At 30.3% G+C, this 17,084-nt stretch overlaps 1 protein-coding gene across 1 annotated transcript; it reads left to right on the forward strand.

The window, feature by feature from the left end:
* Window positions 1-15,832: 15,832 nt before the first annotated feature.
* LOC135950433 (uncharacterized) lies at window positions 15,833-16,870 on the forward strand. Its single transcript, XM_065499977.1, has one exon. It carries the CDS (start codon window positions 15,833-15,835, stop codon window positions 16,868-16,870), a length of 1,038 nt encoding a protein of 345 aa, XP_065356049.1.
* The last annotated feature ends 214 nt before the right edge of the window (window positions 16,871-17,084 follow it).

Consider the following 17,084-nt stretch of genomic DNA (forward strand, 5'->3'; position numbering starts at 1 on the left):
GTAATTTTGGTGGTGGCAGTGTTATGGTTTGGGCAGCGTTTGCTGCAGTTGGCAAGTCGAAAATATGTTTTGTTCCGACAAAAATGAATAGTGCGATTTATAACGAACTGTTGGAAGATGCTCTTCTCTCATTTATGAAGGAAAAAATGTATGAAGATTGCATATTCCAACAAGATAATGCTGCAATCCATGTTTCTAAGCAATCGAAATCTTGGTTTAATGATCATAGCATTCCACAGTAGACCAAATGCCCAATCTAGCGCGAAATTGGTCGAGAAATTGTATGTTTTAAAAATACAATTTGTATCGATTTTACGCTTCTTATGTTCCCAGTGTGCTTAACGGTAATTTTTATTTTTTGTTTCCTACCAAATTAACAACGCTGTATGCAGTCAAACATAAGCAATTATTTCAAATAAAAACTTCGGCAAAATCGGTAGAGACGCGTTGTTAGTTTCAAGTGTTTTTTTTATAATTGTGAGAAGGTAATTGATACTTTTTTTTTATTATTTTTTTAACTACAAGATATGCTTAAATAACTGTGTATATGTGTAGCAAGTTTGTCACGTGGTTCGCCAGAAAATTTCAATTGAATGTATGCCTCTTTTGAAGTTATTTTTGAAAAAATCTTGAATTTTATTAAAGTTTTTAATTACTACTCCCGCTTACTTCTGTAGTTATTTTATATATGTTAGAAAGAATAGTTCCTAAGGTTCAAAATAATAAAAAAATTGACTGCCACTTTTTGCCCCTTTCCTTGTTATTCGTCGAAATGTCAATATTGAGACGCGAATTGTTCAATATCTGGGTAAACATTCATGATAACAAAAATAAATTTGATACCATTATAGAATATGTAATGGGAAAAATCGGATTACACAAACAACAAAAAAGTGTGGAATATAATAAAGTGAAGCATGTTTTATATAAATTTGTCCATGATCTGTGCGAGAAATGGAAAAGTGTGAATAGAACGAGGCAAACATTCGAAGCGAAATATGAAAAGTGGTTAAATAGTGACTTAGTTTTTGTAATTTCTGAAACTAATTCTGAAGTTCCTGGAACATCTGTCCCCGTTACTCATGCACCAAAAAAAGATTATTCTGAAAAAAGTAAGAGAGCACAACTATTAGATGTTTCTTCGCTTGTAAATTCTAAGTCGTGTGATGAATTGGTTAATGCAGCAAAAGTTGGTTTATATAAATCTGGAAAAAGAGATGCTGCGAAAATGTTGAAGGAATTGGCTGCCTCTCCAACGAGAGCAAACAAAATTAAAAAACAAATTTTTGATCCACCTGAAATGCCTATACCGTATACTCCTGAAGAGGCGTTGGCTTAATTTGTGGACGGAGACTATAGCAAACATACTTATAAGTTAATGCAAATGGGCGCAAAAAACCAAATTCAAACATATATCCTACATATCATGTTATACAATCTGCGAAAGAAAAGTGTTATCCCAGAAATATGACATTTTCAGATGTTTCAGGAGAGGTTCCTTTGCAATATTTTGTCAATAAAACTGCTGAAAGGTTAGTATACCTTCAAAGTGACATACTGGAACAAACAAAATCACCTGAAATTTTTTTGACATACAAATGGGGATGTGATGGTAGTAGTGGTCATTCCAACTATAAGCAAAAATTTAACGATACTAATGCTAATAATTCAGACCAACATCTTTTTGCAGTATGTCTCGTTCCCTTACAGCTTAAAGCTAATAATGTTTTTTTATGGCAAAATCCACGACCATCATCTACACGTTTTTGTAGACCTATCAAGCTTATTTTTGAAAAGGAAACCAAATCTTTAATAAAACAAGAAATTACAATAGTTGAAAATCAAATATCCGCAATCCAGCCAACAAAAATAAATTTAAAAAATGAAGAAAATGAAGGTACATCATCATTTTTTGTTGACAATGATTGATGGAAAGATTTTCAGCACTATTTCAGACTCGTCATCCCAAGTGTGTGGTATATGTGGAGCAAAACCGAGTATAATGAACAAGTTAGATGCAATTGGAAATCTTCCATGTGATGAAAATCTATATAAGTTCGGAATTTCTGTTTTGCATGCCTGGATACGATGTCTAGAGTGTATTTTACACATTTCGTATAAGGTTGTAATAAAAAAGTGGAGACCTTGTAATACTGAAGAAAGAGAAAAAGTTGAAAACCAAAAAAAGGCCGTAAAAGAAAAAATTAAATCAGAAATTCATTTATTGGTCGATGCCCCAAAACCTGGAATGGGATCAACGAACGACGGAAACACGGCTAGACGATTTTTTAGTCAATCGTCCTTAGCGTCAAGTTTAACTGGAGTAAGCGAGGTTTTAATAAAGAGACTGCAAATCATTTTAAGCACAATATCCTGTGGATATACGATAAATATTGAAGCTTTTCGCCGATACTTATCAGAAACAGCCAAAATATATGTAGACTTATATCCCTGGTACTATATGCCTCCTAGTCTGCACAAAATACTTATACATGGCGCGGATATAATTCAACAATTTTCTTTACCGATCGGCATGTTATCAGAAGAGGCCTTACAGTCTAGAAATAAAGACATTAGAAATGTACGCGAATTTCATACTCGAAAGAGTTCCCGAGAAAAAACCATGCAACATTTATTTCAATCTTTAATAGTATCATCGGATCCCATTATATCATCAATTTCAAAAAAGCCGTTCCAATATCGAAAATCGGAGTCTATTTGTTCCGATGTTGCATCCTTGCTTTCAGAACCCTTCATACCAGAAACCGAAAACGATATTGCAGAAGACTATTCAAGTGATGAAAGCAGTGAATAACTAATAAATAAACTCTTTGTAAAACGAAATGCAAAGTATTTTTTTATAAAGTTGAAATGAAAAGTATTTTATTTTTATAATGTTTATATATGTATGTGTATTTTCTAAATAACTCTTTTTTAAAACTAAATGAAATGTTATTTTTTTTATTTAAGTTATGTGTATTTTTATTTTTTTATTTAATATAAATAAAAAAGGTAATAAAAAAGTTTATTTTCACACATTGTATTTTATTATAATTAGTGCCACGCCCCTTTAAATATCACCCACATTTGTTAGATCATTTAATTTTCGAGTCAAATTCCAAATTTCAGATTTCTAAGTGCTTTCAAAGTCGATTTAAACCCTCTTGCGCGCTAGATTGAGCATTTGGTCCACTGTGCATTCCTCTGTTGGACTGGCCGGCTTGTAGTCCGGACTTAAACCCAATGGAGAACTTGTGGGGATACATGGCCCGTAAAGTTTATGCAAATAATGTCCAGAATGAAAGCATAATGACTGTGACAAAGCTGAAACTAAAAATTAAACAAGTCTGGGAGGAAATTGATTGCGATCTGCTTAAAAAATTAGTGGCATCAATGCCAGAACGTATTTTTGAAACAATCCATAACAAAGGATCATCCACACATTATTAATAATGCTACAGTGGCCCATAAATTAAAGTGCGTTTATAGGAAAATTCCCTTAAAAATGGTTGTTAATCTCGAAAATTCAGTAAAAAAATAAATAAATAAAGTACAAATGAATTTTTTTGTAAAGAATATTTGAAGTGAAGTCTTAAATAATTTAATAAACTAATTTATAGCCCCTAAATATGTTCATGTTTAATTTTTACAATCTTTTTAAAAAAAAGTAGTGTGCGTTTATAGGAAAGTGCACCAGTGTATATACAAAAGTCATGTCACTAAATTTTATAACGATCGGTCCATAATTAGTCATAGCTCCAATACAATGCCCACTTCCGAAAATCATTTTAATGAGTGTAGATTTCTTAAAAATGTTGGTATTCAAATAAAACTCAACACAAATAGGTTTCATATATGCAGAAGTCAGGCCAACTAATTTAATTGCGATTGGTCCATAATTATATTGGTGTACGGTATCATATGGTCAGGCTCTCTAACTTGTTTATGTTGCAGATGCTCGAGGGAATGTTGAAGAAAAGTTTAGGATCCAAAAGCAGACAATTTTCCCAAAAAGTTCTTGGTAGGGCAAGCAATATGCAGTTGCGGCAAAAGAAGCCAAACACTTGATACAAGGGGCTCTATAAGTACCGAAATTTACATCAAGAAATGTTTACAAAAGAGGATGTGTCCATTCATAAGACTTCTTAATGTGTCTACTTATTTTTGGCCTGATTTTACATCCTGTCACTAGGTTAAGCAAGGTGTTGAGGCGAACAAGAACAATAATGTGGTATTTGTACCAAGAGTGGCAAATCCTCCAAACTGCCTGGAGCTAAGGCCAGTGGAGAGTATTGGGTTCTTGTTAAAAGAGAATTGAAGAGCACAAAAAAGGTGTCCAAAAGTGTGGTAGATTTTAAACGGAGATGGACTATCTGCTCGAACATAGTGACAGAAGGCTCTACAAAAACCTTAATAGAATCTTCTTAAATTCATCACTATTGATTACAACTATAAAAATAATATTTTTTGTTTGGTTTACGTGGTAAGTCACTACGTGCGAACAATCAAGTAGAGTCGAAGGGACTCCGTTTTGATGATTTTTGTAAGTTATAATAATAATTTCAATCAGATAAAAAAAATTAAAACTGTAGGTTTAGTGGTTTGTTTTAACATTTATGTATGTTAAGATTTATTCGATCTCAAACCTAACAAACGGAATAACTTATATAGGTTGTACCCTTGCTGCTCTTGGAGAAGGCTATAACAAGAAGGCTGGACAGAATAGATACAATAAATCCAGTGAAAAAGGAAAAAGCCATTGAAAAAAAATTTACCTAAGGATCATTTAAAAACTCATCTACATAATTTCCCACAATTACCAAATGCTTTAAAATTTCACTCTTTAATCTTTAAATAAAAAATGTAATTGGTTTTTAACAAGAAAAACCTACAGAAGTAATAGCAAATCAATAAATTTCCTACACTTCATTGCTAAAATTTATTGATATATCAAGTTACACTTGATTAAATCTCATATATAAAGCACCAAACTCTTTAAAGTCTATTCTAAAACTCACATACACAGAAAATGTTCGCTCTCTTCCTTGCTACTGTCAAATACACTCGTATGCGAACATATAAATAACATTGACTAAACAAAAAAAAAACATCCTTCAAATAGTAACAGTGTAAAAAATCCTTGCAGTCGTAAAGCGGAAAAGCTGTAGAGAAAATAAAAAATAAATCAAAATCTTCTTTAAATCAAACACATGCATGACAACAAGAGGGCAAATAAAGAAAAAAAATACAAAAATAGAAACTTGAACGTTTTGGGGGGTCTGTAATGAATGTTAAACACTGTATATTTAATAAAAAAAAAGAAAAGGAAATTGGTCCTTCAAAGCACAAACAAATAACTGTTGAATAGTTTTGAGAACTTGAAAACTTTTCATTAATCATGGACATGTTTTATTAAAAAAAATAAAGAAACATTTCATTTCATTAAATTCCTTAAAACCTCAAAATAGCAAAAAAGTTTTACTTTCTAAAACACAAACACGCGCCTTGTAGAGTGGGTGTAGAGGCAATTCCTGTTTTATTTTTTTTTTCTTTATTTTTCCAACAATTCCGATTGTGAACAGTAACAACTACAACTTGTGTTGTAGCTTGTTGTTGCTTGTTGTCGCATGTATGATTTCTATGCGGCATGTGCCTGCCGGTAGTCGTACAAGTGTGGCTGTGTGTATTCGTGTGCGTTTTGTGTGTTTTTGTATTTTGTATTGAATGTTTTTTAAGCCTAAAAGTATACATTAAGCTTTAAGGATTTCTATAGCTCAACTATAAATCAACAAACAAAAACATCATGCTTCTAGATTTCAGACAATACGAAAACACGTTACAGTGCTGCTTAATGAATTAGCATACCTTGGCTGCGTTAAAGATGAATAAATAAATAATTATAACAATAAATTATTTACATTACAACAATATGTACTTTTAGAAGCAGCGGAAATCTTAATATAAAGGTGATTAATTACAAAAATGATTTATATTTCAAGAGGGTTTTTTAAATGAATTGTAGGAATTTTGATGAATTTTTGTACTTAGCTTCAAATTTTCTATAAGTACCTTGAGCTTAAATCCGCTAATACTAAATACTACGTCTTATACTAAAGAATAGGTCTTATACTAAAGAATAGGTCTTATACTAAAGACTAAGTCTTATACTAAAGACTAAGTCTTATACTAAAGACTAAGTCTTATACTAAAGACTAAGTCTTATAATAAAGACTAACTTTTATACTAAAGACTAAGTCTTATACTAAAGACTAAGTCTTATACTAAAGACTAAGTCTTATACTAAAGACTAAGCCTTATACTAAAGACTAAGCCTTATACTAAAGACTAAGTCTTATACTAAAGCCTAAGTCTTATACTAAAGACTAAGTCTTATACTAAATACTAAGTCTTATACTAAAGACTAAGTCTTATACTAAAGACTAAGTCTTATACGAAGGACTAAGTCTTATACTAAAGACTAAGTCTTATACTAAAGACTAAGTCTTATACTAAAGACTAAGTCTTATACTAAAGACTAAGTCTTATACTAAAGACTAAGTCTTATACGAAAGACTAAGTCTTATACGAAGGACTAAGTCTTATACTAAAGACTAAGTCTTATACTAAAGACTAAGTCTTATACTAAAGACTAAGTCTTATACTAAAGACTAAGTCTTATACTAAAGACTAAGTCTTATACTAAAGACTAAGTCTTATAATAAAGACTAACTTTTATACTAAAGACTAAGTCTTATACTAAAGACTAAGTCTTATACTAAAGACTAAGTCTTATACTAAAGACTAAGTCTTATACTAAAGACTAAGTCTTATACTAAAGACTAAGCCTTATACTAAAGACTAAGTCTTATACTAAAGACTAAGTCTTATACTAAAGACTAAGTCTTATACTAAAGACTAAGTCTTATACTAAAGACTAAGTCTTATACTAAAGACTAAGTCTTATACTAAAGACTAAGTCTTATACTAAAGACTAAGTCTTATACTAAAGACTAAGTCTTATACTAAAGATAAAGACTAAGTCTTATACTAAAGACTAAGTCTTATACTAAAGACTAAGTCTTATACTAAAGACTAAGTCTTATACTAAAGACTAAGTCTTATACGAAAGACTAAGTCTTATACTAAAGACTAAGTCTTTTACTAAAGACTAAGTCTTATACTAAAGACTAAGTCTTATACTAAAGACTAAGTCTTATACTAAAGACTAAGTCTTATACTAAAGACTAAGTCTTATACTAAAGACTAAGTCTTATACTAAAGACTAAGTCTTATACTAAAGACTAAGTCTTATACTAAAGACTAAGTCTTATACTAAAGACTAAGTCTTATACTAAAGACTAAGTCTTATACTAAAGACTAAGTCTTATACTAAAGACTAAGTCTTATACTAAAGACTAAGTCTTATACTAAAGACTAAGTCTTATAGTAAAGACTAAGTCTTATACTAAAGACTAAGTCTTATACTGAAGACTGATACTAAAGATTACATCTAAATCTTCTGGTTATGTTAAAGTAGTTATACTGACAGTTTTCATACAAAAAAAATATAACTATTAGCTAAGGCATAACCAGGCTTCGTGTTAATGGGGATAAGTATTAATATAGCTAATACTAGCATAGAATATTATATATATTAAAATATTTAGCCGCTGCAATATCTTCAATTACCCCTTTCCTCTAACTATTATAACATTATAGCTTCATCATGTATTAATTTTAATAGAAATTATATCAAGCAAATAAAATATTTAAAAGCAACGTAATAAAATGGCAAACTTGGTCCTTTTGGAATATTTCCTGCATACCTTATTTGGTCTCCTCTTACGCATTTATTTCCCCAGACTCTTAGACGTTAAAACTTCCTAATACAGTTATCTGTAACATGCATGCAAAACTTTACAAATTTCTTTCTAACAAACTGTCTATTAGAATAATGGTGTCAGTGGTATTGCCACACTCTCCTTGTTGGTGACCATTGAAGCAAGTTCTTATATTATTTGTTCACAAAATAAAGTTGACACACATAAAAAGCGAAAACTTTGCCAATTCAAATAATAATAAAAGATCAACTTTGATTTTACGTATGACATTTAAATGGACTTATGGACAGTTCATTCCTACTTAGTTTATACTATTTTGATATGTATAATATAGAGCAAAATAGAAATCATTAAACTTAAATGCATTTAAGTACATGAAAATTGTATTATTAAAATTCAATATAAGCAAACTTTATCTTTAAAAGTGTAACTTTAGGATTTTCTGTGAATGAATCTTTTGGTCATATAAGTTCAGATATAAATAAGATGGTTATCAAATGCTGTTTCATGAAGTTCTTTTCATCTTGTGTTTATTTTTGTTTTTTTTTTGTTGATTATTGAGTTTCATTTATTCCTTTCATTTGTGGCCAAAGACATTTTTCCATAGAAATATTTTGTGTTAAAAAGATATTTCATTTCAGTACATTTCATTTCACATATGTATGGTTTTATTGTGATGTGGTGTTGTATGTCGGTTGACATGTGGTAGATTGTGAAATAAAAAAAGATGATGAGAAAAAATCTCATTATTTCAATTTGTTGATGTCGTGATGACGCTGCTGTTGATAATGTGACGTTTGTATGTAACAGTGTTTTTATGTCTGTATTAATATTGATTTTATTATGGTGGGCCTCTTAAAGTTTATTACATTAATGTGCGCTTTCTAGAAAGAGCCTTGTAATATTAAATCACAAATTATGGGCGGTCACACTTGACCTTATCAACTTTAGTTTTGCGTTTTTGGTATCCTACACTTGGTGGATGGTAGACATGAGTTTAATGAAGAGTATGTGTATATCATATATATATACATATTTCTAAATGCTCAATGCAGAATTAGCATGAAAACGTAGTCACGCCTTATTCTAAAAACTACGTCTTATTCTAAAGACTACATCTTATCCTAAAGACTACGTCTTTTTCTAAAGACTACGTCTTTTTCTAAAGACTACGTATTTTTCTAAAGACTACGTCTTATTCGAAAGACTACGTCATATTCTAGACTACGTCTTATACTATAGACTACGTCTTATACTAAAGACTACGTCTTATTCTAAGGACTAGGTCTTATTCTAAAGACTACATCTTATCTTATACTAAAGACTACCAACTAGGTATTAAATTCAAGGACCACTCCCTTTTACTGTAGGGTATTTAATAATAAATAATGTCAAAAAATTAGATTTTCTTATTTATGTTTTTGTGCGGGTAGTTGATGACGTTTGTGGCGTTTGTTTTATTTCGTTTTTCCTTTTAAATTTCAATAATAATGTTTTTGTTTTACTTGTAATGTATTTATATTAAGTATATTACCGATATTCACATGTACGAATATATATAACTATATAAGCATACGCTTAAGTCTGTATTATATAATGGTGTTTTTATTTATTTGTATTTGTTTACTTTGATTTCATTTTTAAATAAATAAAACGTATGAAATACTTGCGTGAGCTGAGTTAAAGTATATCCAAGGCAAATCATAAATATTTCTATATCTATGTATATGTTCTTATGAATATGCCTGCATATAAGACAAAAATTTGTTTAAATAACTTTGTATAAATATTTTATATATTATTTAAAGCATTTAGAAGAAAATACTTAAACAATGTAGGAGGATAATCTACTATTTGATAATTATATAATAACTTTCCTAGCAAATATTTGTATGAGCAATGAAATAAATATAAACATATTCTGATATTAAAGCAAATCATAAAATTGCAAGCATATTGCGAATTTCAATATTTTTTTCAATCAAATTATAAAAAAAAACATTTTGTAGCATTTATTGTAGATGAGTAACTTTGCTGTCATGGTAAATTTTGACCCCAGAAATTTCAAACACATAAATTAGCTACCCAAAATAGGCTACGAAATGTATTTTTGTACCCTTCACCATTAGTGTCAACAATATATCGGCAACAATCCAGCTTAGACTATTTAAAATCTTGAAAGTTGGTCCATAAATGGATATAAGCCACTTCTTTCTAAATTTGTGCAACTATTTAGTAGTCTTTAGTATAATACGTAGTCTTTAGTATAATACGTAGTCTTTAGTATAAGACGCAGTCTTTAGTATAAGACGTAGTTTTTAGTATAAGACGTAGTTTTTAGTATAAGAAGTAGTCTTTAGTATAAGACGTAGTCTTTAGTATAAGACGTAGTCTTTAGTATAAGACGTAGTCTTTAGTATAAGACGTAGTCTTTAGTATAAGAAGTAGTCTTTAGTATAAGACGTAGTCTTTAGTATAAGACGTAGTCTTTAGTATAAGACGTGGTCTTTAGTATAAGACGTAGTCTTTAGTATAAGACGTAGTCTTTAGTATAAGACGTAGTCTTTAGTATAAGACGTAGTCTTTAGTATAAGACGTAGTCTTTAGTATAAGACGTAGTCTTTAGTATAAGACGTAGTCTTTAGTATAAGACGTAGTCTTTAGTATAAGACGTAGTCTTTAGTATAAGACGTAGTATTTAGTATAAGACGTAGCCTTTAGTATAAGACGTAGTCTTTAGTATATGACGTAGTCTTTAATATAAGACGTAGTCTTCAGTATAAGCGTATGAATAATACTGATTATATAAAGCAGATGGCTTCGGTTTGTGCCACTAGAGTTTAACAACCATTCCTTTCAAATATGCATACTAGGGTGGCCCTTAATAAACGAAAGTTGGATTTTGGCCATTCTCACCCCCCAGTTTGGTGAACATTAGTAAAAAAATCATCCTGAAAAAATTTTAGGTAAATCGGTTGGGGTTAAGACGTGCCGCAAGCCCTCTGAAGTTTTGAGATGCATTTACAAGGGGAAAAAATTCATTTTTTTCAGTTTTTGTAAAAATTTTGCCATTAAAAAATTACTTTTGTAATTCAATTTAAAAGAATCGAAATGTGTACGTAATTGTCGTTCTAATGAGACATAAAAAACAGAAATCGGTTAAAAAATTTTAAAGTTATTAAAAATTCGCCAGGCCATTAACGTGTCTCAGGCCACTAGAACAAGAAATGTTGGAACAAAATTAACATATTTTGAGAAATATTAAAATAAAAGCTCATTTTTACTTAAAATATGTCCATATTTACTTGTATATGAGTTTTTGTCTTCGTAGGATACCGTTAACCTATTCTTAGGTATGAACAAAAAAATTTTATTTTTTTAACGGCAGTTTCAAAACTCCATTTTCAAATTTTTAAAAATTTTGTTAAACAAATTTCAGAATTTTTTGATCATCTCATTGGGATTTATTAAGAGTATAATAGGGAATTAAATCGTGAAAAAATTATGAAAATATCTCTTATAGTTTTTCCGTACCTGCGATTTAAATTTTGAAATTTTCGAGAAAAACCAATTATTTGGCAATTTTTAGGCCAAGAGCTCTATTTTCTTACTCTTATGAATTTTAAGCAAAACTTAATTAGAATATTATAGTCCAGATAATTCTAAATATACTCTGAAACTTTTACTAAAATCAAAAAACATTAACCCTTAAATCGTGAAGGTCAAAGGTCAAATTTTTCAATATTTGGAATTTCTCTTGGAAAGATTTTGAAATGTTCGAAATGTTGTATATTTTTGGGCCGATTTTGATGAAATTTAACAAAAATATAACACAAAGCCTAGTATTTACAAAAGCAGCAGAAAAATTAAAATTAACCCTATATAGCACTTGGTGTTAAAATGACCCCAAACTTCTAAAACCATAAAAAATTATGATTTTAAAAGTTTGGTGTCATTTTAACCCCAAGTGCCATTAAGCGTTAATTTCCATTCTTGTGCTGTTATTATAAACCCTAAAGTTTATGTTATATTTTTGTTAAATTTCATCAAAATCGGCCCAAAAATATACAACATTTCGATCATTTCGAAATCTTTCCAAGAGAAATTCCAAATATTGAAAAATTTTACCTTTGACCTTCACGATTTAAGGGTTAACGTCTTCCGATTTTAGTAGAAGTTTCAGAGTATATTTTGAATTATCTGGACTATAATATTCTGAATAGGTTTTACTTAAAATTCATAAGAGTAAGGAAATAGAGCTCATTGTCCTAAAAATTGCCAAATAATTGGTTTTTCTCGAAAATTTCAAAATTTAAATCGCAGGTACGGAAAAACTATAAGAGATATTTTCATAATTTTTTCACATTTTTATTCCCTATTATACTCTTAATAAATCCCAATGAGATGATCAAAAAATTCTGAAATTTGTTTAACAAAATTTTTAAAAATTTGAAAATGGAGTTTTGAAACTGCCGTTAAAAAAATTAAATTTTTTTGTTCATACCTAAGAATAGGTTAACGGTATCCTACGAAGACAAAAACTCATATACAAGTAAATATGGACATATTTTAAGTAAAAATGAGCTTTTATTTTAATATTTCTCAAAATATGTTAATTTTGTTCCTACATTTCATGTTCTAGTGGCCTAAGACACGTTAATGGCCTGGCGAATTTTTAATAACTTTAACATTTTTTGACCGATTTCTGTTTTTTATGTCTCATTAGAACGACAATTACGTACACATTTCGATTCTTTTAAATTAAATTACAAAAGTAATTTTTTAATGTCAAAATTTTTACAAAAACTGAAAAAAATGCATTTTTTCCCCTTGTAAATGCATCTCAAAACTTCAGAGGGCTTGCGGCACGTCTTAACCCCAACCGATTTACCTAAAAATTTTTCAGGATGATTTTTTTGCTAATGTTCACCAAACTGGAGGGTGAGAATGGCCAAAATCCAACTTTCGTTTATTAAGGGCCACCCTAATGCATACCCATCACAAATATTAAGAGTATTGCAAGCTTGAAAGGATTGTATAGCTTTACTTACATATATGATTTCGCAAGTAAGTATGTATTAAATAAATTAACACATGCTTACAAAAATTTTCAAATAAAACTTGGCTTTTTCACATGAACAAATATTTAATATTTTCACCAACTTTCTATTAACAAATATATAAATTGCCCATAGCAAAACTTTTCCTTAACTTTTCCTTACATATGACTGCATCTAAAGTTCCATTTCATTGCTATAGAGATAAAAGACAGCAAGACAACTAAGTAAATATTTGGTGCAAAAAAACAAAAAAAAAACTAACTTATTAAATTTGAATACTCGTTAAAACTTTTAACAAATATGTATTTTAGAAGAAATTCTAAATAAACTTTTTCTATAAATTTACTTTATTTTCCTTTTAAAACCACAAAAACCAAAATACAATATATCTATGCTCTATACGTTTTTTTGGCAAAAGAAAATGTCTTCTTTATAAAACTGAAAACTATAAATATTTTCGTTATTACTTAAATTTTCTATTAAAGATTATTAAACAACAGCAAATATTTAATAAAGCACAAGATTATACAAAGAACGAAAGTGAAGCAAAAAACATTAAGAAAATATTTAAAACTTTTCTATGTTTTTGATTTTAAATGATGGTTGTTGTTTAAAGCAAGTAAAAGTTTTGCTCTCCCTACCCCCTTCACTAAAAAATATGTTCTGTTCAAAAGTATCCAAGAATTCACAAAACAGTCAGTCAAGTTGTAGGGATTCAAACATTTGCCAAAAAAGAAAAATCTTCGTGATTTGTATGTAAAAAAAATTTAAATAAATTTCGTATTTCTGCGCAAAGCATGGGGAACATTCATTTGGGGAATATTTATTGAAAACTTTTTAAAGAATTTATTTTAATAAAGTTTTCTATTCACAAGAATTTTTTATTGTTTAATAAAAACGTTTTCTTTAAATCAACTAACAACTATTTGAAATGTAATTTTAAGCAAATCTAATGAAATATTTAAAAAGTTGTGAACAGAAAGTTTTAAATTATTTGGTGGGGAGGGGTTTAAAAGAGTGATAATATGAGCAATTGTTTAACACTTTTTGTAAAATAAAACAGCGAATAGAAGAGTCTACTTGAAAGTGTTTTAAGAAGTAGTGTTAAGGAACCTCTAGTTCAGTTCTAGTTCAGGTTCTAGTTCAGGTTCTAGTTCAGGTTCTAGTTCAGGTTCTAGTTCAGGTTCTAGTTCAGGTTCTAGTTCAGGTTCTAGTTCAGGTTCTAGTTCAGGTTCTAGTTCAGGTTCTAGTTCAGGTTCTAGTTCAGGTTCTAGTTCAGGTTCTAGTTCAGGTTCTAGTTCAGGTTCTAGTTCAGGTTCTAGTTCAGGTTCTAGTTCAGGTTCTAGTTCAGGTTCTAGTTCAGGTTCTAGTTCAGGTTCTAGTTCAGGTTCTAGTTCAGGTTCTAGTTCAGGTTCTAGTTCAGGTTCTAGTTCAGGTTCTAGTTCAGGTTCTAGTTCAGGTTCTAATTCAGGTTCTAGTTCAGGTTCTAGTTCAGGTTCTAGTTCAGGTTCTAGTTCAGGTTCTAGTTCAGGTTCTAGTTCAGGTTCTAGTTCAGGTTCTAGTTCAGGTTCTAGTTCAGGTTCTAGTTCAGGTTCTAGTTCAGGTTCTAGTTCAGGTTCTAGTTCAGGTTCTAGTTCAGGTTCTAGTTCAGGTTCTAGTTCAGGTTCTAGTTCAGGTTCTAGTTCAGGTTCTAGTTCAGGTTCTAGTTCAGGTTCTAGTTCAGGTTCTAGTTCAGGTTCTAGTTCAGGTTCTAGTTCAGGTTCTAGTTCAGGTTCTAGTTCAGGTTCTAGTTCAGGTTCTAGTTCAGGTTCTAGTTCAGGTTCTAGTTCAGGTTCTAGTTCAGGTTCTAGTTCAGGTTCAGGTTCTAGTTCAGGTTTTAGTTCAGGTTCTAGTTCAGGTTCTAGTTCAGGTTTTAGTTCAGGTTCTAGTTCAGGTTCTAGTTCAGTTCTAGTTCAGTTCTAGTTCAGTTCTAGTTCAGTTCTAGTTCAGTTCTAGTTCAGTTCTAGTTCAGTTCTAGTTCAGTTCTAGTTCAGTTCTAGTTCAGTTCTAGTTCAGTTCTAGTTCAGTTCTAGTTCAGTTCTAGTTCAGTTCTAGTTCAGTTCTAGTTCAGTTCTAGTTCAGTTCTAGTTCAGTTCTAGTTCAGTTCTAGTTCAGTTCTAGTTCAGTTCTAGTTCAGTTCTAGTTCAGTTCTAGTTCAGTTCTAGTTCAGTTCTAGTTCAGTTCTAGTTCAGTTCTAGTTCAGTTCTAGTTCAGTTCTAGTTCAGTTCTAGTTCAGTTCTAGTTCAGTTCTAGTTCAGTTCTAGTTCAGTTCTAGTTCAGTTCTAGTTCAGTTCTAGTTCAGTTCTAGTTCAGTTCTAGTTCAGTTCTAGTTCAGTTCTAGTTCAGTTCTAGTTCAGTTCTAGTTCAGTTCTAGTTCAGTTCTAGTTCAGTTCTAGTTCAGTTCTAGTTCAGTTCTAGTTCAGTTCTAGTTCAGTTCTAGTTCAGTTCTAGTTCAGTTCTAGTTCAGTTCTAGTTCAGTTCTAGTTCAGTTCTAGTTCAGTTCTAGTTCAGTTCTAGTTCAGTTCTAGTTCAGTTCTAGTTCAGTTCTAGTTCAGTTCTAGTTCAGTTCTAGTTCAGTTCTAGTTCAGTTCTAGTTCAGTTCTAGTTCAGTTCTAGTTCAGTTCTAGTTTCAATCTCGTTGCGAACAGACGTGTCTATAAAGTGCTCGTATTAAATATCGATTTACTTCATAAATAAGCGGCCAAAATTAAAATAAAATACAAACTATCAAAAAGTATTGAAAAACCTAAAATTTGGTGTTGAAAAATTGCAAAATCAATAGATTTGTGGTTGTAAAATTGCTAAATTAATCCAAATTATAAAACACAAAAACCTAAAACATAAATAAATATCTACATCAACACAAAAATACAAAACAGAGAAATAAGCAAAATGAGTAACGTTCTCTGCAGTCAGTGTAATAATATAATAACAACAACAAACTTTGTGAAATGCCATAACTGCAACGCCAATTATCATTTCTCTACGTGTTCTCCCTTATCGGAATCTACATACACCACTATGACTGTTGAGAAGAAAATGAACTGGAGATGTCATGTGTGTAAACCTCGGAGTAAATCTCCTAATAACATCTATCAAGCTTTCGTGTTTGATGAGAATAATCAACAAAAGCAGATACGAGACGATACCATTTCTGAAGAAAATGACAGAGCGAAAAAATTCAAAGAGTCTCTGTCTTTTAACTCAGTAAATTCGAAACTCTGCTCTGTCCAATCTGATGTAACAGAATTAAAATCGGACATGAAGGAAATAAAATCACAAATTGAAATGCTTGCATCAAATGTAAATACGTCCAATTTACAAATTAAAGACGAAATACAATCAGCACTCTCAACTATTACTCAAACTTTATCAACTCTAGTAGCTCAAGTGAGTCAGTTAAACGATAAAGACAAACAAAGAGAAAAACAAATTAACAATATGGAGATGCGTATGAACAAAATTGAACAACAAATGATCGCTAAAAACATTGAGATTAAAAACATTGATAATAAACAAATCTCTCCTTTCGATGTCGTCAAAAAAATAGCAGCTTCGCGAAACGTTGAGATCAAAGAAGAAGATATTAGCAAGGCTTATCGTTTGAAGAGACAAGAAAGCAAAATTATTGTCGAGTTCCTCTCTCTGGATAAAAAAACAGAATTTATGAGCAAAATAGAAAGGCATAGAGTAGAAGGATCAATTATAAACGGCAATGATAACAATAATAGCAAATATATTTATATAAATGACCAGCTTATCTACAATTACCGCCAGCTTCTATGGGTAGCAAAGACCAAAGCTCATGAAGCTAATTGGAAGTTCGTTTGGGTTCGAAATGGCAACATATTTGCGCGTAAAAATGAAAATAGTCCATCGATAATTATCAACAATGCTGCCGATATTGAGTCCATAACATCCACAATTTAAATTTACAATTTGCACGCATTTAGTTAATTAATTAAAAAATATATATTAAAAAATAAAAACTTTCTTATACAATTTTAACACTAACTTTTTTAAATAAAAATGAAAAACAATCATAAACAAACATTATCCTCTTTTAAAGAAATTGATATTGAATATTTAAGTTATCCCATGTCACTAATTTACATGAACATCCGTTCACTACGGTTGAATTTTG

The sequence above is a fragment of the Calliphora vicina genome, chromosome 2, assembly GCF_958450345.1.
Source record: "Calliphora vicina chromosome 2, idCalVici1.1, whole genome shotgun sequence".
Classification (NCBI taxonomy): Eukaryota; Metazoa; Arthropoda; class Insecta; order Diptera; family Calliphoridae; genus Calliphora; species Calliphora vicina.